Source organism: Amia ocellicauda, chromosome 2 (genome assembly GCF_036373705.1).
Source record: "Amia ocellicauda isolate fAmiCal2 chromosome 2, fAmiCal2.hap1, whole genome shotgun sequence".
NCBI lineage: Eukaryota > Metazoa > Chordata > Actinopteri > Amiiformes > Amiidae > Amia > Amia ocellicauda.
The window spans coordinates 31,488,686-31,513,657 of NC_089851.1; the positions used below are offsets into that span (position 1 = coordinate 31,488,686).

At 37.0% G+C, this 24,972-nt stretch overlaps 1 protein-coding gene across 5 annotated transcripts; it reads left to right on the forward strand.

Annotated features, from left to right (window-relative positions):
* Positions 1-7,570: 7,570 nt before the first annotated feature.
* On the forward strand, positions 7,571-23,088 carry ripk1l (receptor (TNFRSF)-interacting serine-threonine kinase 1, like). Of its 5 annotated transcripts, none has more exons than XM_066722823.1 (13): positions 7,571-7,737; positions 7,877-8,007; positions 8,611-8,796; positions 14,386-14,542; positions 15,558-15,695; positions 16,206-16,437; positions 18,443-18,592; positions 19,078-19,151; positions 19,507-19,582; positions 20,227-20,682; positions 21,554-21,616; positions 22,235-22,366; positions 22,553-23,088. In XM_066722823.1, the coding sequence occupies exons 3-13, from the start codon at positions 8,645-8,647 to the stop codon at positions 22,846-22,848; spliced, it is 1,926 nt and encodes a 641-aa protein (XP_066578920.1). In that variant the 5' UTR covers positions 7,571-7,737; positions 7,877-8,007; positions 8,611-8,644; the 3' UTR covers positions 22,849-23,088. The 5 variants fall into 5 exon arrangements, with proteins under 5 accessions (XP_066578920.1, XP_066578928.1, XP_066578942.1 ...); XM_066722831.1 differs by having other exon boundaries at positions 7,889-8,007; XM_066722845.1 differs by lacking the exon at positions 21,554-21,616.
* The last annotated feature ends 1,884 nt before the right edge of the window (positions 23,089-24,972 follow it).

The window sequence follows — 24,972 nt, forward strand, 5'->3', positions numbered from 1 at the left end:
TTTGATTGCATAGGCCTATACATTAATGAAAAGTTTAAACAAGATGCATATGTTCTAACATTGTGCATTCAGACAAAGATGATGACAATAAAAAGACAATACCACTAATATTCATAACAAATAAGGTGATAATATACTGCTAAACAACAATATAGAATACAAATTAACACTACAAACGATGGTGATTATGTAGTCCTAACAACAGTGACTTAATTCTACTCACAAATAAATCAACCAATATAACAAGCAAGTCACATTTTGTTAATTAAACAAATCAAATGTAATAAAGGGAGGATATGTGCAGATATGTGAATCAGAGAAATCATTGCAATTGCACACACAAAATAGAAGTTATTAAACATTGGTTGGCAACTTATTAAAAAATATGTTTTACCTTGTCACCTAAGAATGTTGGAAAATACTAATTTAAATGGTGATTCTGAGCAATTTTCTTTAAATTTACCGCAGCTATTTACCCCAACTATGGAAACTGTATATCTTTGTAACTTGGTTGTCAGAAGTACTGTTCCTCTTGATTGCTTACATTAGAGATAAATATTGAAGAAAATAGAAGATGTAAGGGCAGAAATTTATAATCCTCAATAGCAACTGATTAATCTATTTCTTTATAATCTTAACTTTGTAAGTAGTGTCTTAGGCTGATGGTTTCACTGATAACTGATGGTGTATAATAGGGATTTCAAGCCGAAGACAAAATCACTGCTCAACGAACAAAAAGACAATTACAATACAAATTAAGCATGTTACCAGAATTTAATATTCCACAAGTTATAGATTTGCTTTCACACTAAATGTGATTCTGTGATTAATTGAGTTGGATAAAATGTATTAAAATATTCATACATCATTTTAGATGTTGAACACTAAGTGTGAATCTAAACAAGGTCAAACCAGCTACTCAGTGGTTTAACCACTCAAAATAACCTCAGACTAATGGAAGTCTATGTTTAACTTGTAATTTTGTACCATTACATTTATCAACACCATGCATTATGTTTTATAGAAAATACCTCTAACACTATCATTATCACACACATTAAAACCTGCTTTCACAGACCCAGACTGGCACTGCTTTTGGAATATCCAATATTAGTTTAGGTTGTGCAAATCAAGGGCAGTGAAACCCAGGTATACAAGTATGCCGTGCTTAAATGCAAAGGTCAATCACAATGCCAAACCAACACACACGTTTTCATATAACATTTTATTTTATTAAATACAACTCATGTATGGCTTTTCAGTGTGCTGAGCAGTTTCACGCACAAAACAATCGTTTAAATTGCAGCAAAATAGAATAACAGTCGCTAAAAGAGAAAAAAGTGCTTCTCCCCAGAACCTCCGATTTCAGTTTGCATCCCTCGACTCCACTAAACTGTCTGGAGCATGATGCAGTGGTCCATTTTAAATGCAGTGGTCCATTTTAAAGACCTTTTAAAAGACTTTGAAGACCTCTAAGTGACCTCCTCCAGTCTAGAGGAGTGTATATGGGAGCGGAGGATGATTGGTCTGGCATTACCAGAACATATGAAGAGCAGAGAACAACATGTGGAGATTTAAGATTAAGACTTGGTATTGCTCTTATATTTTGTAAGTCACCCTGGACAAGGGGCATCTGCTAATAAATAAATAAATAAATAAATAAATAAATAAATAAATAAATAAAAAAGACAATTTGATTCTATTCCAGCTACATTTATTGCAGCCGCTACATGGTTCTAGAAATCAGCTATAAACCAGTTACATTTGATGTGGGACAGTGCCTGTCTAGATGTCAAATGTATGTATTACTGTTGTAGCAAGATTGTGTAAATCATGTGCAATTATGGCCACAATTTATTCCAATGGCCATATAGAGATCAGAAGACAAAGAAGGAATCTGTGATAAAGTTTGTGGTTCCCCATCATGCATTTGCTCAGCAACCAAAGGAGTAACCTTCAATATGATAGAATGTTTTTTAGAAAAACTTTAGACATCTCCAGGGTGCTTTGTTATACTAGAATGAACTACTTTACTATTATTCTAATCAAATGAGGCCCGAGTGTTCATTGTCCGCCTATCTGTACAGGGAGTAGGTGAGTGTGCAGTACTCTCATAGCCGCGGCACTGTTTTGATGCTCATTAAATCTGTGTCTTTAGCAACAAGATCAGTAAGGCTAATGTTACGTCTGCACACTGAGTTACAGTGCTGCAGTGAGTCACAGTAACACACAGTTCTACAGTGTGGGTATTAAGTAGTTATGTCGGATGAACAGTACGCTTGATACGTCATTGATTATGGTGTACGGCGCGAGGACTTGGGCTCTCGAGATTAAATCGTTACACGTTTGACTGGAAACAGCTGTCTCGGAGTTGTCACTTCTTACACAACATTTAACACAACTTTAAACATAACAGCTAATCTAGTAAACAATCCATAAGAGTGTGCCTTGTGAGTACAAATGCATTTTTCTGTAAGCAATGATTCCCAACTGACAGGGACAGTCCACAAGGTTAGGTACATTTACAGATTAGTGTCAGCTCTCCAGTTTAGTCACAGTGAAAGATTTGAGAGTATTGTTTTGACTGATAATTGATATGCAAGGTTTAATGATGAAGTTATGTAAGTTGTCAAAGGTGACTTTTTGTGTTTAACAATCACTAAAAGATCATTAGTTACATATAATATTAAAATGGGAACATCACTATTTAAAACATCATCCACACATCACAATGAATATGATGCACGTACAGTATGAGAGAAGAAAAGAGCACAGTTAAGTAGCTGTAATGTAAATAGATGCGTCTTGAACATGCCTGATAGTATTTATTTATAAGGGTAGGATTTTAATGTTTGATTACAAGACAGTATATCAAACACACCTTGTTTGGTAGAAATATTGTTACTCCACTAGCTGAGGGCCGGGAGGTCTAACTGTCTTAAACTGTCATAGCATTTATAGATATGTGTTATGCTGTCATATATCCTTTAAAAGTAATTATAAACTATTTGCATAAACAACTGTTAAGTTCCCTTAGAAAGCAAACCATCAAACTCTATAATATGACAAACTCATGTACACATATCTATATATACTATGAAGACATTTCTTTTCAGCAGCTCTGTATTTGGTTGAATTTGAACATTTTATCCACAAGGTGGCGACATTAATAGTCCTACTGGTTCAGGCTGAAGGCTTCTGTATTTCAAACTATTGTTTTGGAAAATCTATATGTAATCCGTACATAATTGTGCACTTTTATGTATTGTTCTTACTCATATTATAACAAAGCATTCATGTTGTTGTTGTTAGCTGTTTCCTCCAGAATGTTGTATGTGTATACATAAAACATATATGATATACACATGAAAATGAAGAAAAATAAATTGTTATTGTAATAAGTCAATACATTTTATAAAGCATTGTACAATGAATAATTGACAACGCCTACATGGTACATGTGCAAAGGTGTAACAAAAGCTCTACATTCAAATATGAATGAGAATTTCTAAATATTTCAAAATAATGTACAGTGGGGGGAAAAAAGTATTTGATCCCCTGCTGATTTTGTACGTTTGCCCACTGACAAAGAAATGATCAGTCTATAATTTTAATGGTAGGTGTATTTTAACAGTGAGAGACAGAATAACAACAAAAAAATCCAGAAAAACGCATTTCAAAAAAGTTATACATTGATTTGCATGTTAATGAGTGAAATAAGTATTTGACCCCTTCGACTTAGTACTTGGTGGCAAAACCCTTGTTGGCAATCACAGAGGTCAGACGTTTCTTGTAGTTGGCCACCAGGTTTGCACACATCTCAGGAGGGATTTTGTCCCACTCCTCTTTGCAGATCCTCTCCAAGTCATTAAGGTTTCGAGGCTGACGTTTGGCAACTCGAACCTTCAGCTCCCTCCACAGATTTTCTATGGGATTAAGGTCTGGAGACTGGCTAGGCCACTCCAGGACCTTAATGTGCTTCTTCTACAGCCACTCCTTTGTTGCCTTGGCTGTGTGTTTTGGGTCATTGTCATGCTGGAATACCATCCACGACCCATTTTCAATGCCCTGGCTGAGGGAAGGAGGTTCTCACCCAAGATTTGACGGTACATGGCCCCGTCCATCGTCCCTTTGATGCGGTGCAGTTGTCCTGTCCCCTTAGCAGAAAAACACCCCCAAAGCATAATGTTTCCACCTCCATGTTTGACGGTGGGGATGGTGTTCTTGGGGTCATAGGCAGCATTCCTCCTCCTCCGCACCAACTGTTGTCACCTTCTCACCAAGCTGCTTGGCGATGGTCTTGTAGCCCATTCCAGCCTTGTGTAGGTCCACAATCTTGTCCCTGACATCCTTGGACAGCTCTTTGGTCTTGGCCATGGTGGAGAGTTTGGAATCTGATTGATTGATTGCTTCTGTGGACAGGTGTCTTTTATACAGGTAACGAGCTGAGATTAGGAGCTCGTTACCTGTATAAAAGACACCTGTCTTTTATACCAAAAAAATCCAGAAAAACGCATTTAAAAAAAGTTATAAATTGATTTGCATTTCACTCATTAACATGCAAATCAATTTATAACTTTTTTTAAATGCGTTTTTCTGGATTTTTTTGCTGTTATTCTGTCTCTCACTGTTAAAATACACCTACCATTAAAATTATAGACTGATCATTTCTTTGTCAGTGGGCAAACGTACAAAATCAGCAGGGGATCAAATACTTTTTTCCCTCACTGTATGTATATACATACACACACACGTGTTTTCTACTGATTGCATATTTATGAAATAAATTAATCAATTCTCCTTTTTATTTTGTAATGGTGCATGTAATCTGTTTGAGATAAATCAAAGTTTATTTGATTAAAAGTAGTCTGAAATGTATCCTCTGAATTTTGAGTCTGATTGATCCACTAGATGGCACTGCGCATTAAACAATTGCGACATCTGGTCACTTGATATCATTACACAGGTGTATAAGCTGTTCATGGTCTTTTTTCCACCTTGCTGGTGTTCTGCACTAAAGCAAGTTTTATAAAATTGCATCTCCTTTTCATATTTTTATCTCTTTTTCCTTTTACCTGTCCTTGCAATCCATTTTAAGTTTTTAGTTTTAAGATTTTCAGGGTTTTTTTGTGGGCATACTAAGTTACTATGGTAAAATACAATCACTTGTGAAAGTTTACCACATTTCATTTACACAGTAATGTGGTTGCCATGTTTATACCATGCATATGCTTTGATTTTGCCATGGTTTTCCAAGCTATGTATCATAGTATACTATAGCTTTCCATGCCTTACCAAGATGTCCCTGTGCTGTATTGTGGTTTATCATACAGGCAACCTTGATAAAAATATCTCAGGATAAATATATATAGAGGAAGTTAAATTGGAAAATCCATAATAGACTATGCTTCCAATGGCTGTCACGAAGTCATATACAGGATGAAACTTCCTGTAAACAGGGTTTTACTTCCCAAATCATAATGCAACACTCGCCCAGAATAATTACTCTGCTATACTTCTGCAATTTCCTACGTAGTGTTTGTGGTCAGACATTTATCTGATTAAAACCAGGCTGGTTCACCTGTTCATAGACACTCACTAATCTAAAATACACAGATCAGTCCTACCAAATTAGCTGATGCTGTGCCCCCACCAGAGAACATGAACTAATTCAACAACTTTTCCTCTGTATTATTCTATTTTTTTTTATAAAGCAGGTGTTTTGGACACTATTTGTTATCAGAGCTGTTGTGTCTGCAGGTGGATGTCAGCTCATGTACATTGATAGGAAATTATACAATCACGTCACATATGGATATGCAAAAAGGGGGCAATTTAAGCAACCGAAATATAATTCACAGAATTCTATCATATATTAACAATATGTATTTGTTCCTTATAGGATGAAAGAAACGATTGTCCACTTGTGAAGGACAATTGTAAAGTCCTGTGTTGTGAAAAGCTCAAAAATCAGAGTGCTCGCTTTGTGAAACTGCATGCAGCAGTTAAGAGGAAGTGGTTAGAAAACAGCCTCAAGGCTTTGTTCTGTCAAAGGCGTCTCTAGTGGATGAGGCACAACTGAATTTATCTTTGAAACAGAACTCATTAGTACTGCAGGTTTAACATAAATATACCATAAACATAACCGCTGCACCACAGGCCATAGGCAGCGATTCAGTCTCAATCCAGTGTTCAGCATTCCCTGTGCTTTAGCTTTCACAGCTATGAGCTCACCAAAAGTGACCAACCAAGTGGTTTCATGTTAGCTTGAAGTCTCAGATCATCTTCATTATTATTATGATTTATTTTATAATTATTTTTTATTTTTCCAAAGCCTCTAAAATCCACACCGGTGCTCCAAACGTCATGAAACTGGCCACAATTTTAAACACCTATGAGATCTTTTGCCATGTTGAAAATGATTGACGCAGGTCACATTGTTTGGCTGCCATATTGCCTTAAATATGTACTTGTTCTTATTCTCCAAACCAATTGGGCTATACGTCTGATGCTTGGTGCAAAAGTTGGCCTCATGGCCTAGATCTAGCTTCAAATCTTTCAGTGACTTCTTCTCCAGAGTCATAAGACCCGCTGTGCTGAATCTTTGCAGCCAGACATGACACTAACTTGACACAGTGCAAGTTTGTTCAAGGCTGCAATAGTTGCTGTAATAGAAAACATGGTTGCCATGACCACATTTTTTTTTTTTTTCCCATTTGGACCATATTGCTTACAATTTCTGTGCACTGGAATACAGTAGACTATTAATTCTTCACTTACAACTAAGTCCACTATTTAAACCTACAAGAGACATGCTGATGGGCCACGTGGCTTGGCGGCCATGTTGGATTATACATTTGTTATGGCTGTTAACATGTTAAGGTCCCCTACCATGCAGCAACTTAATACATGTTCAAATTAAGTTGTTGCATTAACAGACAAGGATTCCACTGGCAAAATAAAATTGAGCAATACACTCACGAAACATCACATACCAACTGATATCTATAATTACTGCAATCACAAACTGAAACTAATTTCATTGACATGACTATACATATTGCAATTTTGTATTTTGGGGATTTTAAATTTGGACATAAAAACTCTTCCCAAGAATCCACTTGTTATATGGATGTGAAATGTAGTGTATGTTAGCTTATGACATATTCTAAATATTGTGTTGCTGTATTGAAATTAAACTTGACATGCTTTAACTAGGTCATGTTATGTCTGAAAAATGTTAATTGTTTTGGATTACTTAACCAATTTACAATTATTTTTACATTATTTTACATGATTACATTCTTTTTACAAACAATTAAAAATGTATATGGTTGGGTTTTTATTGGAGCAATCTAGGTAAAGTGCCTTGCTCAAGGGTACAACAGCAGGCTGGTAAAACATGAGTGGCAATCCAGTTTCAACTGTGCTTTATATGCTTATATTAATCTTTGGGACCTTGGGGGACACCTGGTGGTAGCAGCCATTGTGGCTCTGGCTCTAAACCCATCCCTTTTCTACACGTCTCATTTGCACATTAGTCCAATATACATTTAGAGAAGGAGCTGGAGCAGAATAAGTCTGTACTAGTGTTTCACAAACACGCATTGACACCGGCCACTGCCATCTGTAGATCTGTTTCGATTATTTCAGTCTTACTTGACTTGCAATTTTAGGTTTCGTTTTCAGGTATAAAAAGGGAAATTGAGAAGGAACACAAGACTGCCATGTATCAAGGTAAGAACTTTTTTTTCCTTTTCTTTTTTGGGCAAAGTGTGCACACCTTTCCATTCCATAACAGTTTGTTTTGTAAATGTTTGAATACATGTTTATCAATAATCATATGAAAGACTTCCTTTATTTTTATCCTTATTAGTATTTTTCGCAGAAACAATCGGGGAGCTGTAGACCCACTGCAGCCCAGGCTGACTGAATTGAGATTCATGTAGCAAAAGTGTAACTTGTGTGAAGTTGTAGTTGTGGACTTGACATCCACGTCACAATCCGGTATGTAAGAAATATACTTTGCATCATTTGATCAGTATCTGTCAATCTATCTACTGTAAGACAATATGGACACATGTACTACACATACAAACTACGCATAATGCTGGCCTTTTGGACATGGACTTTGGTGTTGCTGAAATGGTGTTTAAACTTTTTTGTAATCATTTTTAATTTAGTCATAGATAAGACAAATATGTTTCTGTATATGTTGTATATGTATATGACTGTAAGCTATTTTTTGAAATAGATATTAATACAATGTTATGCTGCTGGATTAACAATCTATATTTGTGTTTTACTTGCTTTGATGTAGGTCTATTTTTTTATTTTGTTTTGCCAGTGTTACTGAGGGCTACATTAGATGCATTAATATAGCAGAGCATAATTCAGGGATACTATGGGAAAGTGACTTTGCAAAGGAAATGCAAATGCTACTGAAAGCAAATTATTAACTAGCATACGATATCATATTTAGTTGATTTGGAAAATATTGTCAGGACGTGTGACAAGGCCATGTAAATTGGTGTAGGTGATACTCATGCATGACTCATTGAAAGGGCTTGAAAGGGTGAGGCTGCTGGAATGAGCCTGGTCTCTCGACAGGTTTCCTGTAAAGAGGCATCGGGAAGGTGCAGCCATGGCGGAGGACTGCTTCCACATGAGCTCCAAAGAACTGGTCCAAAAGGAGCTACTGGATTATGGAGGTTTTGGATATGTTTTTCTGTGTAAACATCAGAAGCATGGCCTGGTGGTTATGAAAAAAGTCTACACGGGTCCACCACGAAATATGTAAGTCCCATATCTTTTTTTATAACAATTTCCACAGAATCACAACCAGTGTCAGCCAGTGAGAGCTGTGTGGAGTGAGGGAAATAATAACTGGACAGCGTTCTTTGTACTTTGTAGCTTTAGTCTATACTATAAAATCTGTTTTGCACAACTACAGGTATTCATATCACTTCCTGTCTGAAGACAGCCACTGTAGCTTCCGCACTGAATAGCTCTGCACATGGAAAAAGTGTGCTTGCTGTAAGTTGCAAAGCAGAGAGGTCACGTACAGTCTGAGACAGTTGACAAGCACAATAATGGAACTCGGTCAAATACTTGCCTTTTTGTTGAAATGAACCTGGTGCAAGATTTTCGTTAGCAATTAGTTCCCATAATTGACTTATATAAAGTATTTTTTAGCTAATATGGTAAAAAATTGTATTTGTTGTGCGAAATGTTTCTTTCCATACTGTATCATTAACATGTCATTGCATGGTCTAACATGTAATATGAATTATCTTTACTATATTTTACGATCTAGCAAAATGTAGCTTTAGTTTATCACCCAGTCCGTTTCTGGTCTTGTCATTAGTGTATGTATGTCTCTTTGTACTTCCTGGTAGGCATTGATAGATAGCAATTATTTTACTGCCCACAGCAAACATGGCTGCCTGCCAAATAGGAAAACCACAGATTATGATGAAGAACACTGGGGAAGTGACCCAGTTATGCCTAACAAAAGTTTTACATGTTTTCATATAAATATGTGAATTTATTCCCAATAAAGTGGGTATTAAATCAAAGATTAATCTCTCATCTAAACACTTGTGGGGGCTGTTGGGGCTGTTGGGGCAGTTTAAGTCTGCACAGGTGCTTCAGAAAAAAGAGCATGATTTGTGGACACTTGTCTGTCTACCTGGCTCTGGCTCACAGGGAATATTCCAGTGCTCTCAAAGCCACCGATGATGTTTTCTGGCTAGAGAGCAGTGGAAAGCACATCAAGTTTCGCAGGAAATTCCTCCTTGCAAATTTTGGCCCTGCTAACACAGGAATTGCAGGGCAGTTCTTTCCTCCATTACCCTTTGACCCAAGGATGCACCGATCGGCCTGATATGGCAAGAAATTATTATATCGGCTATCAGCCGATTGCTTTAAAATTCCTCACTGCTGGTGTGGCTTTTATTATGTCTAACTATGCGTGTGATTTGTTCTATTGTACTTGTGTCGTTTTAACAAAATATGAATGACACACACAAATGGCAATGCAGTCCCCCCCCACACACCTGCTCTTGTACTATAGGCCAATAAATAATAGGAAAATATTGGTATCGGCCCAGATCATGCTTACTTTTGACTTCACCAAACACTGTCTTGTCCAGTGGCTGGAGGATGTGGGTGAGGTGAGATGGGAGCTGGAGAAACACAACCCCATTTTCTCTGGCCTTGGTCACAAGTGCCAGGGAAATATCTGAGGCATGACTGTCAAAAATGTAAATTCTTGGCAGTCCCGTGTCAGAGATCTTTGGCAAAAGCAGTTTCTCAAAATACTCTTGAATTATTCTTCGCTGTCCATCCGTGATCCGCACGAAATTCACAGCAAGCTTCCATCATGTTATCGCAGTCGCTATAATTTTGTCTCTGCCTACCCATTTTGTCCCCATAATGAAAATAAGGTAAATATTAGGGCTGTGCGATATGACGATATATATCGTATGACGATAGAAAAACGTCTATCGTTTCATATTATGCTATATCATTTATATCGTGGTGTCGCCAATCCCACTCTTTACGGCAGTATTGTTCATCATTAGGACGCTTTGCGTCTCCCCGGTTCTTCCACACGTGTCGGATGCGGCAAGAAATGAGCATCAGAAACACAGACAGACATGAGGAGAGAGACCCGACACACAATAACCAACACAACCAAGAGATGCTTTAATGCGCAAGCGCACACGCTGCGCCCCGCTGTCTGCAGGCACCCCCCACCCCCGCTAATTTAGACTGATATCATTTGTATAAAATTAATAAACGTTTGTTTGCATTTTAATGAATTGGAAAACAATGCAAACACATGCAGAAAGTGTAATTGTCTTTTTATTAGATGGTGAAGTGGTTCAACAGTTGTATTATTATTATTATTATTATTATTATTATTATTATTATTATTATTATTATTATTATAACTATTTTGTATTAACATCGTGCTGTACTTGTAAGTAGAATCGAGACGCGACAGTCAGAAAGAAATGTCTGTCCAGCAGATGTTAATACGCCACTATAAACCCGGCTGTGCTCAATCTGCCTGAATCTGGACCTTTACTGCGCATGTGCTGCGTGAGCACTGTTACTGGTGTTATTGTTGTTATGTGACAGTAAATCATACTGTGTATATATATATATATAATGTGCTCTGAGGAAGAGAAGTCGAAACGAGTAAGCATTATGATGTTCACTTTTTCTCTAAAAAATAACTTTTGAGACATCGGTGAATATGGACTGTTTTTAGACGGGAGCTGCTGTACCATCCTAATACAATAGGGATAATTGTTCTATATAAAATCCCTGGGATAAGGCACCCCGCATTTAAGATTTATTAAAACTATTGTAACGTCAGCTATTTTTAAACTTATGTATATATATGTGTGTGTGTGTGTGTGTGTGTATATATATATACACTCACCTACAGGATTATTAGGAACACCATACTAATACTGTGTTTGACCCACTTTCGCCTTCAGAACTGCCTTAATTCTACGTGGCATTGATTCAACAAGGTGCTGAAAGCATTCTTTAGAAATGTTGGCCCATATTGATAGGATAGCATCTTGCAGTTGATGGAGATTTGTGGGATGCACATCCAGGGCACGAAGCTCCCGTTCCACCACATCCCAAAGATGCTCTATTGGGTTGAGATCTGGTGACTGTGGGGGCCAGTTTAGTACAGTGAACTCATTGTCATGTTCAAGAAACCAATTTGAAATGATTCGACCTTTGTGACATGGTGCATTATCCTGCTGGAAGTAGCCATCAGAGGATGGGTACATGGTGGTCATAAAGGGATGGACATGGTCAGAAACAATGCTCAGGTAGGCCGTGGCATTTAAACGATGCCAAATTGGCACTAAGGGGCCTAAAGTGTGCCAAGAAAACATCCCCCACACCATTACACCACCACCACCAGCCTGCACAGTGGTAACAAGGCATGATGGATCCATGTTCTCATTCTGTTTACGCCAAATTCTGACTCTACCATCTGAATGTCTCAACAGAAATCGAGACTCATCAGACCAGGCAACATTTTTCCAGTCTTCAACTGTCCAATTTTGGTGAGCTTGTGCAAATTGTAGCCTCTTTTTCCTATTTGTAGTGGAGATGAGTGGTACCCGGTGGGGTCTTCTGCTGTTGTAGCCCATCCGCCTCAAGGTTGTACGTGTTGTGGCTTCACAAATGCTTTGCTGCATACCTCGGTTGTAACGAGTGGTTATTTCAGTCAAAGTTGCTCTTCTATCAGCTTGAATCAGTCGGCCCATTCTCCTCTGACCTCTAGCATCAACAAGGCATTTTCGCCCACAGGACTGCCGCATACTGGATGTTTTTCCCTTTTCACACCATTCTTTGTAAACCCTAGAAATGGTTGTGTGTGAAAATCCCAGTAACTGAGCAGATTGTGAAATACTCAGACCGGCCCGTCTGGCACCAACAACCATGCCACGCTCAAAATTGCTTAAATCACCTTTCTTTCCCATTCAGACATTCAGTTTGGAGTTCAGGAGATTGTCTTGACCAGGACCACACCCCTAAATGCATTGAAGCAACTGCCATGTGATTGGTTGGTTAGATAATTGCATTAATGAGAAATTGAACAGGTGTTCCTAATAATCCTTTAGGTGAGTGTATATCCCATAACAACATAACACACGTAATAGTAATCACACAACACTTGCCCTGTAATGTGTTGCATTCTGCATATATTTACCATGACAGCTGCATGTATTATTTGTTAGTTTTGCTTATTGGAGGATTAACGAAATACTTGTAGTTTGAATGTCTTTGGTCTTATTTTGTGGCTTGATTGGATAAAAACAAGAAATATCGAGATATATATAATGTATCGCCCAAACTTCTAAAAATATCGAGATATTATTTTTAAGTCATATCGCCCAGCCCTAGTAAATAGTTAAGTTCATTAATGAAAATTATGTATTCTGAGTAGTATTAATTAATTTAAGGCTTTTGTATTATGAGGTACAATGGGTTCTGGGCTTATTAAGAACAGTGGTACATGGGGAAATTAACCTCAATAATTTTGTATAGAGTTAATGTAAACATGTAATATCTTTATAATAAATAAAATACATTATTCTTTACAACTTAGACCATGTTTATTATTGTTGGTAGAACAAAATAAATATTCTGTTTTCAAGCCATGTGCTAATAGGCTTTTCAAGGGCGCAGTGCCTTTTAAGCCCATATGACAAAACAATTACATTTTAAGATTATACTCATTGATAGAACATTTAAATATTGTTTTATCTGAAGAAGCTTGTAAAATGTTTTGATTTACTATGGTCATCAACAGTCTCTTAATTTGTGTTGTTCTACTGCATCTATCTGTGTGACCATCAATCTCTGGAAACTCATGAAATCTGTATTTTCAAATACAAAATAGTGCTTTTAAATACAAAGCAAATTCATGGGCTTATATGATATGTGGGCTGAATTGGGTCACTTACACTATCTTGTATTGAACAAAAACAAAAGAAAAAAGGGGAATTCATGTAAATGTTTTCTCCTTTAGTTAAGGCATCTCTTCCCTTATTTTGTCACTAGACCGTATTCAGTTTTTTCCGCACTGATTTTCACAATCCCGTTTCAGTGCAGTGTGTGCTGTGTGTGCAGTATGTCAGAAGTTCCTCTTTCTACTAACATTCTTCACCAAGGGATTAGCCTCCTAAAACCCCTCAGCCAGGAGTGCAGAATGGGCCCCATGGTTTGGAAATGGCTGTGGTTAACAGTTCCCAGAGGCTGCAAATAGAGCTGGCCGGGGGATCCCCCTTTTACACCACAACAACACCTGTTGAGGCTCCCACTGAGTCAGTCCCCTCTGGAGGGTGTCTGATTCACTTTGTGTCTGTCCTCGCTGTTCTGATTCCACTCAACAGCATGTTATACTACCTCTGTCAATTTCAGCAAGGCAAAATATATTCATACGTTTCATTGAGTTGTGGATTGTGTATTTAAGGTTATCAGTTACATTTATGAGTACAAGGAAGAAACCTCTTCCAAAATATGAAGCCACTATGTCACTTTCAGTTAATGGGTGGGTCAAAGTTTTTGCTTTAATCCCAGCCTTAGTCATTTCTGTGTATAACATATGAAAGGAAACAAGTGATGAGAGACAGATCATAAAGATTGTATGTGTGTGTGATTATTCTGTTCAATTCTACCATATCAGTAATACAAATATTATATATTTAAAGTATTTGGAAATTCGTTCTGTAAAATAAAAATTCTGATCATTGACTCTCACACAAAACTGTTCAAATCACCACTGTGAGCCTCTACTGTGAAACTCAAAAATAAATTTATTTATTTTGTTCTGTGCCTCAGGAGTAGCAAACAGTGCCTTTTGGAGGAAGGTGTTCTAATGAACAGACTTAACCATAAGCGCATTGTGAAGCTACTCGGTGTGATTTTAGAAGACGGGGACTACTCCCTAGTCATGGAATACATCCCAAAAGGCAACTTGCTTGTGATGCTTAACAAAGTAAGTCTTTTATTTGTTTTTTTTTGTAGTGTTTCAATAATTGGTCATTTGTTTATGTTACCATTTAAACCTCACCAAAAAAACTTTCCAAAGGAAGTTTGATTGAATAAATGAATATTGCTAAGTTATACATGTCGGATAAACTGTAAAGGGAAACACAAAACCATTTGGTCTCTTCTTTGCTCACCAATATTTAATTGGACGTTTTGTATTGCCCGTGACAGCTGTAAGCCTTTCATATTTAGTCTCCCCTGGAGTTCCCTTTTCTGAATAACCTTAGTAACATGAATGATAATTTATTCTTGATAATTGCATTTGAAATGAATCCTTGATCATTTCTAACTAACTTCATCCTTTTGTTCAACTCTGTGCTTGTTTGTTCTGTTGGCTTTTTTATCAGGTATTTGAAGTCAAGGTGTCTTATCTGTTAAGAGAACAATTCAATTTACGTACACTCCTGAATTGTTTTATGATGTTGGAATGTAAATATACACCCCTGAAAACATGAAACTATTACGCAGGATTGTTGACTCATCTCTTATTTTTCAAAACACCTTTCTGTCATCACTGAAACACAAACCAGCTGTAGCGGTTTAACTGCACATAAACATTTGACCACTATTCATAACTGAATTGTTCAGAGACGACATAAAATATGTGCATTTGGCGCAGTCTTTTTCAGTTCTAATTAGGTCAAGCACAGTTGAATTATAATAAGAATTGTAGAATTTGAGAATATCATCAGAACAGATTAAAACATGAAGTCTAAAAGTGTTACCACACCCATTCGTATGACATCACAGATTGAACATTATAGTTTGCAACCTTTAATAATAGTTCTTAACAAGGATTGCCAACTGTTTTTAAATAAAAAATCCTCTAATGAGGATGTGAGATGTTGCTTTAATTACCTTGCATTGGGATTTATTGTATGTGTGATGCCTCATTGTAAACTGTTATACAATTTACTATGTAGATTAGACCTATAAGTAATGAAAATGTCTGTTGCTTTAAGGTGAGGGTCCCAATTTCTATACAAGGAAGAATTATTTTGGAGATCATCGAAGGAATGAAGTATTTATCTGAGAAAGGGATCATACACAAGGATTTGAAACCAGAGAACATCTTGATTGACAGAGATAATCATATTAAGGTAGTATCTTCTACAAATGGAGTCTCTGTAGACACATATTGTTAACACATCTACTTTTCCCTGCACCTCCAGCTCACACTGTAGCAAAGAAAAGATTGGTTTAATATTCTGTCAATAAATACACATCAACTTTATTTGCATGAAATCCTTTTTGGTTATTTTCTTCTAAAACAAAAAGGTGTGAAAATATTTAGTCCTAAATATAAAATAGTTAATTAAAACATTTGTGTTTATAGGACATCCTGACAAAACCCTGACAATCCAACCCCTTGATGAAAACCAAAACAAATCCCATTTTATAGTTGGGATTATAGCACAAAGTATACTCCAGATATTTGATTCTGTTTATGGGTGAGGAATTGCATAGTTTTTCATTTTTGTATTATAAATCACAAAGTAAACGCATGCAAAAAAGAATTGAATTGAAACCCTAATAGTTACTCTTTCAGGGAATCACAGACTCAAAATATGTGTGTGAAATATGTATGTTTGTTTCTCTTGTCTTGGTAGATTGCAGACCTAGGCTTAGCAACCTGCCAGAACTGGAGCAAGCTGACCAAAGAGGAGTCCCGCCGACAGAGCTGCCTAGGCAGGAAGAGTGTCCCGAACGCAGCAGGGACCCTGTCGTATATCGCCCCTGAGCACTTGGAAAGCATTAACACCAAGTCCACAGAGAAGTCAGATGTCTACAGCTTTGCTATAGTCATCTGGGTCATCCTGGCACACAAAGAGCCATACGAGAGTAAGTGCATCCTCTGCTCTAAATACCAAAATTTAGGCCTTGTCAGAACTGAAACCTTAATTTACCCTTGAATTGCGAATTATAAACCCGTACTGAAGAGCCCAACTAATCTCGAGAGATGTATTTTCAATCAAGAGGAATTTATTAGGAGGTGTTGGAGAGGTAATCTCAAGAACAGTCTTAGAGAAGTTACAAACTACAGGCACATTTATACAGACCTGACAGACATGTCTGTCCCGTGATGAGTGGAAGCTCCGTTTCTGCCTGACAACTCGTTAGGAAAACCTATATATGGCTAAACCGGGGTAAATTTAAGGCATACGTAATGTTTGATATAAGGGGGGTTTGTATGATGTATAAAGCCCAAATTGCTGGTGAAAACCGGTTCTTATCAGACTCTGTTCTTCTAGGTATCAGAGTTGAACTACAGCACAGTACCGTAGCACAGTGAGACACTGTGATATGGTAGAGGTTTATAATTAGTGATTCGTGTGTAGGTCAAAGTTTTGTTTTGGTCTAGGCCATTTTTCTTTCTTTGGTGCTGAACTTTCCGGAGTTCCCAGCATACAGGATGTGAAAAACATTACTTTTAGATAAGATATTAGGTTTTCTTCCTGCTTTGTCCCTAATCCCTCGGGATACATGAGATGCATTCCTGAAAACGTCCCATAGGTGAGATTGCACAATTCTGGGAGCATTATCACATAGCAAACAAAATAAATGTGGTGATTCAGACACCATATTTCATGCATGTCTATTACTTCTAAGGTAAGAGAATGAAAGATTCTTCAGTCAGTACTTTATTTTATGTGAATATTTATTGAATTAGCAAAGATTTAAAGCACTATAAAATAAAGACACTTAAAATGCTCAATTGAGGTACAGGACAATCTTAATCATTATGAACTATCGCTGCTACCAGGGAATCTGGACCTCATTTTGAAGGCTCTTTAATGCGAATTCAATCAGAAGCCAGAGGCAAGGATGTTGCTCTCAGAAAGGAAAGCGCCCCAGTTCACGCCCCAGATCCCTCCCCAGAAACACACGCTGCGCATGCCTGTGTGTGCGGTCTGCACAGCTTGGGTGGACAGAGACTGAACGTCTGGTGACGCTTCAGAGCTTTCTTGATTGTTCTGGGGTGCTCTCAAACAATCTTAATTTTTCTGAATTTACATTTCTGACTTAACAATAAGAATTGTTTAATTTATTTAAAATTGATTTAACTGATCTAAGGAAAAAACCACTATTAAATCTTCATCTTCACAACCATTGACCAGGAAAATAAAAAAGTCACTCCATGTCAAAAAGGTTGCAGATCCCTGCCCTATACGAATGTTGGGCCATTCGAATAAGATTCTCCTGCTTGGATATGTACTATAAATCACAGTAACGCAACAGTGGCGTGACTCAAACTCTTATCTTGAGGGGTTACTTTATACTTGACAAGGTTCCTCACAGGTATCTGCTGGGCACAAGACTCTGCACAGTCTGCAAGAAACAAACAAACTAACTAAATTAAATATGATGGCAGTTACAAACTGTTCATCTTTAAATATCAATGTTTTGTCCTTGCAAACTCTTGCACGGTTAATCTCTTTTGGTTAATCTATTTATCTATTAAATATGATACATTTATAAGCTATTAATTTAAATATATTATGTCACTGTTTATGACACCACACACTCGCATCCTATTTATCTAGTGGAATCAGTAGAAGGATCTTTTTACTATTTTTTTCTGTACTGTTCCTTTACAGTACGAAGAACATTGGGTTTGAAGTGTAAAAAGCATGTGATTTGAAGTGTTAAGTGAAATTTTCTTTTGCCAATGCAGAATACGGTTTGTTTTGTGTGTGATCCCTATTGTACCAGTGCAGATAAAAAGTTTTGCAAACCTTTTTAATATTTGTTTCTGTATCCAGAGATTTGTGGGTGCTTGGTATTCGATTTGTAAACACATTTTAATGTAATACAACAAGAACATTCATCAATCTTATCTTTTCAGATGCCCACAATGAGGAGCATCTCTGCAGGTGTGTGCAGAAAGGTGATCGTCCGGACCAGGAGTCTATACCTAGCGACACACCAAAGGAGATCATCAAGTTGATGGAGCATTGCTGGCAGTCCAATCCCAAGCAACGGCCAACATTTGCAGGTGAGCATATGGAGAATAAAGAAACCCCAAGTTTTACCACAGGATACATATATTTAGTGTCATCAGTTCATTTTTCAGATAACTCTGCTTTTTAAAATCTAATTTGAGAATGGCAATGGTTGTGCTATTTCTCTATAATTAGAGTATTAGGTTACCTAGACCTGATTTAAAGTGTAATGCTTTGTGAGATATGTGTATTTTGTCACCCTGGCTAAGGGCATCTGTTAATGAATAAATATGTACAGATCTACATAAATATAATAAAACAAACTACCTTGTGCTCCCTGATGATGGAAAACAGGAAATGTGTATACAGTTTCAGCAAAAAATATTTGTTCAAGAAAACGTTTAATTTTACATGAAAAAACTTGCAATGTCTATAGTTAATATTTTTAAACAAACAAAAACTGCCCTACCACACTTAATCTGTTCTAAGAAATGCATTCATTTTTACCAATATAATCCTCTGTACCTCTGTGCTTTAGAATGCTATATCAAGTTTAGACCCTTCTACGAGGACAAACTGGAAAAATTGGTGGAACAGGAGTTGCATATCTTGGCAAGTATTTTACATTAAACTATTGTTTTCCTGGATTTCAAGTCTAAATTCTGATACAGGGTTGCTGCAGACAGCCGGAACAAAGTTGTACTGTCATGTTTGGTTTTGTAATAAAAAAAATAATAACATTTTAATCACATAGTTTGAAGCCCTCATTGGTGTTTACAAATTCCCATCAATTTTCTATTCATATTTAACATGATTTAGAATTACATTTATATTGATATATTATATACAACATAACTGTGTGAAACAAATATGTAAATGTTCTGGTTTTATAACAAGTTTTACCGTCAGTGCAATTAGATTGAATCTGATGTTTATGTAATAGTTGTTTTATTTCAATAACAAACAGGATGAATATGAAGGTCCTGAAGAGTTTGTGGAGAAGATGATATCGCTGACAATAGATCCAAAAAGCTTACCAGCAGGTACATTGATTAATGTACTGTGCCAACCACCCTTTCATATGATTTTGTACAGGCTGGTAATGAATTGTCTGTGTTGAAGACATGGGTAGTAATTTGACTTGAAATCAGAATACAATACATTTACAGCACAAGTTGAAAATCATTTAAGCAGCTATATGCAAATCTCTTATTGCAGTTGACATTGATCCCATAATAATTAATTAATTAGTATTTTCATCTTAATGTAAAATACAAAGTAAATATTCATTGTGCGTTTATCACCAGAGATGGAAAAATAACAACCTTATTTCAAAGAATTTTAAGCGAATTATTTATTTTAAATATGAGCTGTAAGAGTCAGTCTTTCCCGCCTTAAGGCCTAGATAACTACTTACCTGCTAGAAACGCAAGCTTTTCCTTTCCGGCACCAGGTTATCGCAGTCTAAGCAAAGATGAAATACACAATCCATTTCATTGCCCTTTAAGTAAGATGCCCTGACACGGTCTCATTAAAGTACAAGACCGGGTATTGAAGGTTTTATTCCCAAAATTGTCAACTCCTTAAAATTAGTTAATCATGAGGATTGAATTGTCTGCATATTAATTCTGGAAATAAAACTCCTTTTTGTATTGTGTAACTAATCTTTTTCTTCTGCATCTCTCAGACAATCCATCATCTTTACGTTGTGTAGAGGAAATGCCCATCGAGGCCAGTGAAGAGGACCTGCATTTACATTTATTGAATGACTCCATTCAAGTCGACGCTGCCCCTGACAACAATTTGCAGAAGAAGCTAGGAGAGGAGTTGGGTTACCACATGCATGGTCAGCGTATAGATAATATGAGAGGAGCTAGTGCAGATTCTCAGTTTCCAAAGTCCTCAGTACACTCTTGGGGCCCGAATGATGCAAAACCAGTGATTGACAACTTTTTGAGGCACTCTTATGACCATGAAAGCACCCCTAGGGGCCACCACCAGCCCAGTCCGGTTTCTCTGCCACAACCACTTCCTTGTTTTTATCTTGGTCCTTCTCAGTCTGCATATCCGGTTCCAGAATCACAACTTCCTGATATTTCTAGAGTGATTCCCATCAGCCCACATCCTCCATATCAAGATACAGGTAATTCCTCATCTTACAGTTCAAAATACAATGTGAAAACTTTGCTTAATATTATATTATACTACTATGTATATCTACTATATTGATAAGAGGAAAAACAGAATAATTTAAAGCAGAAACAATGCAATTACAACTGGAGTATTTGCAGCCCATTCAAATTGAATTTTGTTTTTACCGTTTCCTTAAAAGCCATTGCAGGACAGTGTGTGACACGTGGTAGGTGGATTCAGACCACAGTGGCTGTGGAGTAATTACTGGACTGGTCAGTGGGCTATTAGGGGTTCACCCCAATGTGCACAGATATCTAATAAAAGAAATACACTACCGCTTCAAAAATGGTAGGGTAACAAAGAATAATGGGGCAATTCCAAATCTATAGAAAGAGTACAAGAGACAGATACAAAAATGATTTTTTAAATTTTAAGTCATCTTCAGAATCTTCACCGAGACATCCAAAGCGCATTGAATTTTAAATCTTCGGAGCTGGGTGACGTCCATCTTTTTATTCCCGTTTTCTCACCGTCTCATTGTAAACGGCAGAGTTTAATTGCTCAATATAGGTGGGGCTCAGATTTTCTAAGAACACCCAGCCCTACAGGTATAACTGTAAAAAACAATATGTACCATTACTGACACTACACTCCCTTGTATAAGACCTAAGCATTGACCCATTTCCAGCTGCCTCCCAAGTGTTGTGATAGACGCTGTCTGGCAGTCTCGAGGCTTTTAGGCTTCTCAGGAGCAGACTTTCACAAAATATGTCACTGAGGAGACACGTGTCACATCATATTTAACCTGTGTTACATTTCAGTAATTAATTGAATCCACAGTTGTCCTGGCCTGGTCAATTTTTAATACATTTTTTTCTCAGGTAAACACACATCCAAATTAACTGGGCCTTTGAACAATGCGGACATAAAATACAGACGACAAGGTAGAATTTGAATTAAACATTTTGATTTTTTTTTCAAATGTTTAATACTACAGCGGAAGTTCCATACAAAAAAGGAAAAAAGAAACACCGACACCTGTTTGCATGCATGTATACGCGTCTCCAGATTAATATGGTGCCTCGCAAACATTTTCACCGCCTACAAAAAGTCACATTTTGATGAATTAAAAATGTCAAACATTTTGTTTTTATTAACTTTTTTGTTAAAACTAAATCAAACTTAACACTGTTATATGTTTGTTAGGGAGGTTGAATGTCACCAAGAACTTCCAAACTCAGACTCAAAATGTGAAAACTTTACAGGAGGGTGAACATTTTTGCAAGATTTTGTATATTTGGTTTTGGAGTCACCAAATACAGGAATTGGAACTTGTGATTGGTAGCCACAGTGTCAAAATTTGGTTTGGTCCAAACCAATGTTTAATAACATTATGTCCATGACTCTTACCGCACAACTGGTAGAATACATTTAAATCACGATCATGACCTGAAACCTGAACTCAGGCCATTAAATACAGATGTAATGTGTTTGTATTATGTCATAAAATCCCTATAACATCTGTTGTGCATTTTTTTTGTGTGTGTGTGTTTTTGTAACAGGTAGCTTAATAATTCACAATGCCAGTGGAGTGCAGATTGGAGATAACAATACATTGAGCATTGGAAGTCAGAGTTTCACTTCTGCCAGTGTGCCGAGTAGTAAAATATCCCCGGAATTACCACAGACAATTGGTAAAAATATAATACATTTATACTATTTATTACCCCAGACATTGTTAATTAAGGTGCATCATCCTCACACCAAGTACACCTGGAATGTATAGCGCTTTCCTTTATAAATGTACATGATATAAATAATTATAGATGCACTTCAACAATGATGTAATAACCCTTATTAATATTCTCTTTTTCCTGTAGAACATTTTCCAGTAGAGGAGGAACATCTCGAACTGCTTCGGGACAACCTTGGGAGGGAATGGAAGCACTGCGCCCGCAAGCTTGGCCTGACGCAGGTGGAAATCGATGCGATTGACCATGACTATGAGCGAGATGGACTGAAGGAAAAGGTTTATCAGATGCTGGAGAAATGGAAGATGAAGGAAGGCTATCAGGGCACCACAATGGGGAAGCTTTACAGAGCGCTAATCGACTCGGTTAAAGGAGACCTGATCAGCAGATTAGTGGAGTTATGCAATGGAATACCATCCCAATAAAGTGAAGGACAGAGGGCATTTTCTATGTATACATTTACTGTTTTTAATAAGATCATGCTTTATTTTATATAGCTTATTATTTTGTTTGTTTGTACAAACTGGTATCGGTAATTTTCTTTAGTACTTTCAAACGTAAATTCTATTTTATATACATTTCACACTTGCATATCTCACAACAATGTATATGTAATTACTAGTAATGGACTCTGCAGTGGGAATAAACTCTTTTCAGAAACTTAAGCAATACACCCTTGAAATACCCTTTTTATTTTCGGTTATATTTCTTAATTCCAACCTTAGCCAGTGGCCCCAAAAGTGCTTTTACAGTGAGCAATAAGAAGTAAAGAGGGGGTCCCAACATTCACAACAACCAGCCCCCCCACACCAGCGAGCAGGATGGCATTAGAGAGCATCCATGCATGTTTTCATTGACCTCCCAACTGTTTGATTAAATGACACTCCCTCCCTATATTTAAGTTGCATGTAGTTGGGGTGGGGGGCATATCAGATCAAATCATATATTCTGAAATTCTCATGTATTCCAAAAAATGTACCAAATACTGTGTGGGCTGAGACAGTTTTAATCAGCCAATTTTTTTATAAGTATGACTGTTGATGTAAATAAAAATATGCACGTTTTTCAAAGATTGTTTCATAAGATCTCAGAGTTGTTAAATATTGCAAACTTTAAAAGATCAGGTTTCAGCATATCCTCTTAAAGCTGAATAGTGTAGAGTTGCATCCACAACTGTATGACACAATCCAAGAGAGACACCAAGCAAAATTCTTCATGAAAGGCTCAGTAGGTGTTCAGATTTTTAAAAACATTTACTAATCACAAACTTCTACACAACCATGTTTTGTTTTAATTTGATAACTAACTGAATTAACTCAAAATGAAAAGTGTTCCACTGATGTATCCTTAAATACAATTACTCAGTAAATCGGGAGTATGTACTCGGTACTTGTGCAAAATACATCTATGAGTATAAACTACACACAGTGCTGAAACACGTGACCTCGGGTCCTTGATTAGAGTGCCGAAGACTTCAGTCCTGGGTTTGATAAGGTGTTTACCACATAAGAGTTTTTATATTGTAATGTTTGGAGTCAACAACCGTTAATCTACCCCTATATTAGCACAGAAATGTTTAAGGCATTCTATGAATCGTGCCCTGTAACACACTAAGCTTAGTTCACAGTCAAAGCACAATAAATATACCCTTCTAACAAAAACTAATTCTTAGTCTTATTACCCCCGAGTTATAATATTTATGGGCAAATGGTGGCGTGGTGATCAGCACAGCTCTTCACGTTTCCTGGGACTGCCTGGGTTCAATTCAGCATGGAGCTTTCATGTTCTACTTGTGTCTGTGTGGGTTATCCCCGGGAGCTCCAGTTTCCTCCCACTTCTTAAAAGACATGCTGTTTAGCTTGAGTGCTTATTCTGCATTAGCCTGTAGTGGTGTGTGTGTGTGTGTGTGTGTGTGTGTGTGTGTGTGTGTGTGTGTGTGTGTGTGTGTGTGTGTGTGTGTGTGTGTTGCCCTGTGATGGACTTCTGTCCTGGCCTGTCCCCATAAAAAGTGAAAGGCTCAATGGCTACCCTATAAGAAAATAAAATTAAAAGATGGAAAACTGCATTTATCAACCTCTTTCAGAATATGTTACCTATTGGTTTATATGCAGATATGTTTACCTGCAGAAATCTATCAGTCAAAATAGTTTGGGATAACTAGAGTTCAGTACATTGTTAACAAAAAAAGTTTATTTGACCAAATTCAGAAACAGAATTATGCAGTGTATTCTGTCTGAGGAAAAAGACAAATGATAAGATAGGATGTAGCAGATGAACATGTGGACTGACATGGCCAATGGATATTGTGGGTTTTTGCTGCATTTTAACTTATAACATCATGTTAATCCCACATCATCTCAGTTCAGTAGTGGGCTAGTACATATTATTGCTTTGACATTAAAATAGAACTATCAAATATAAGATATTCATCATAGACACAGCTGTCCCCATGTTATGTTATAATGCTGGAAAAAGCAGCATAATATGAATTACACATGCAAAATCAACACACTTGGGGCTATTTCACAATAGTGGGCAACGGCACCAGT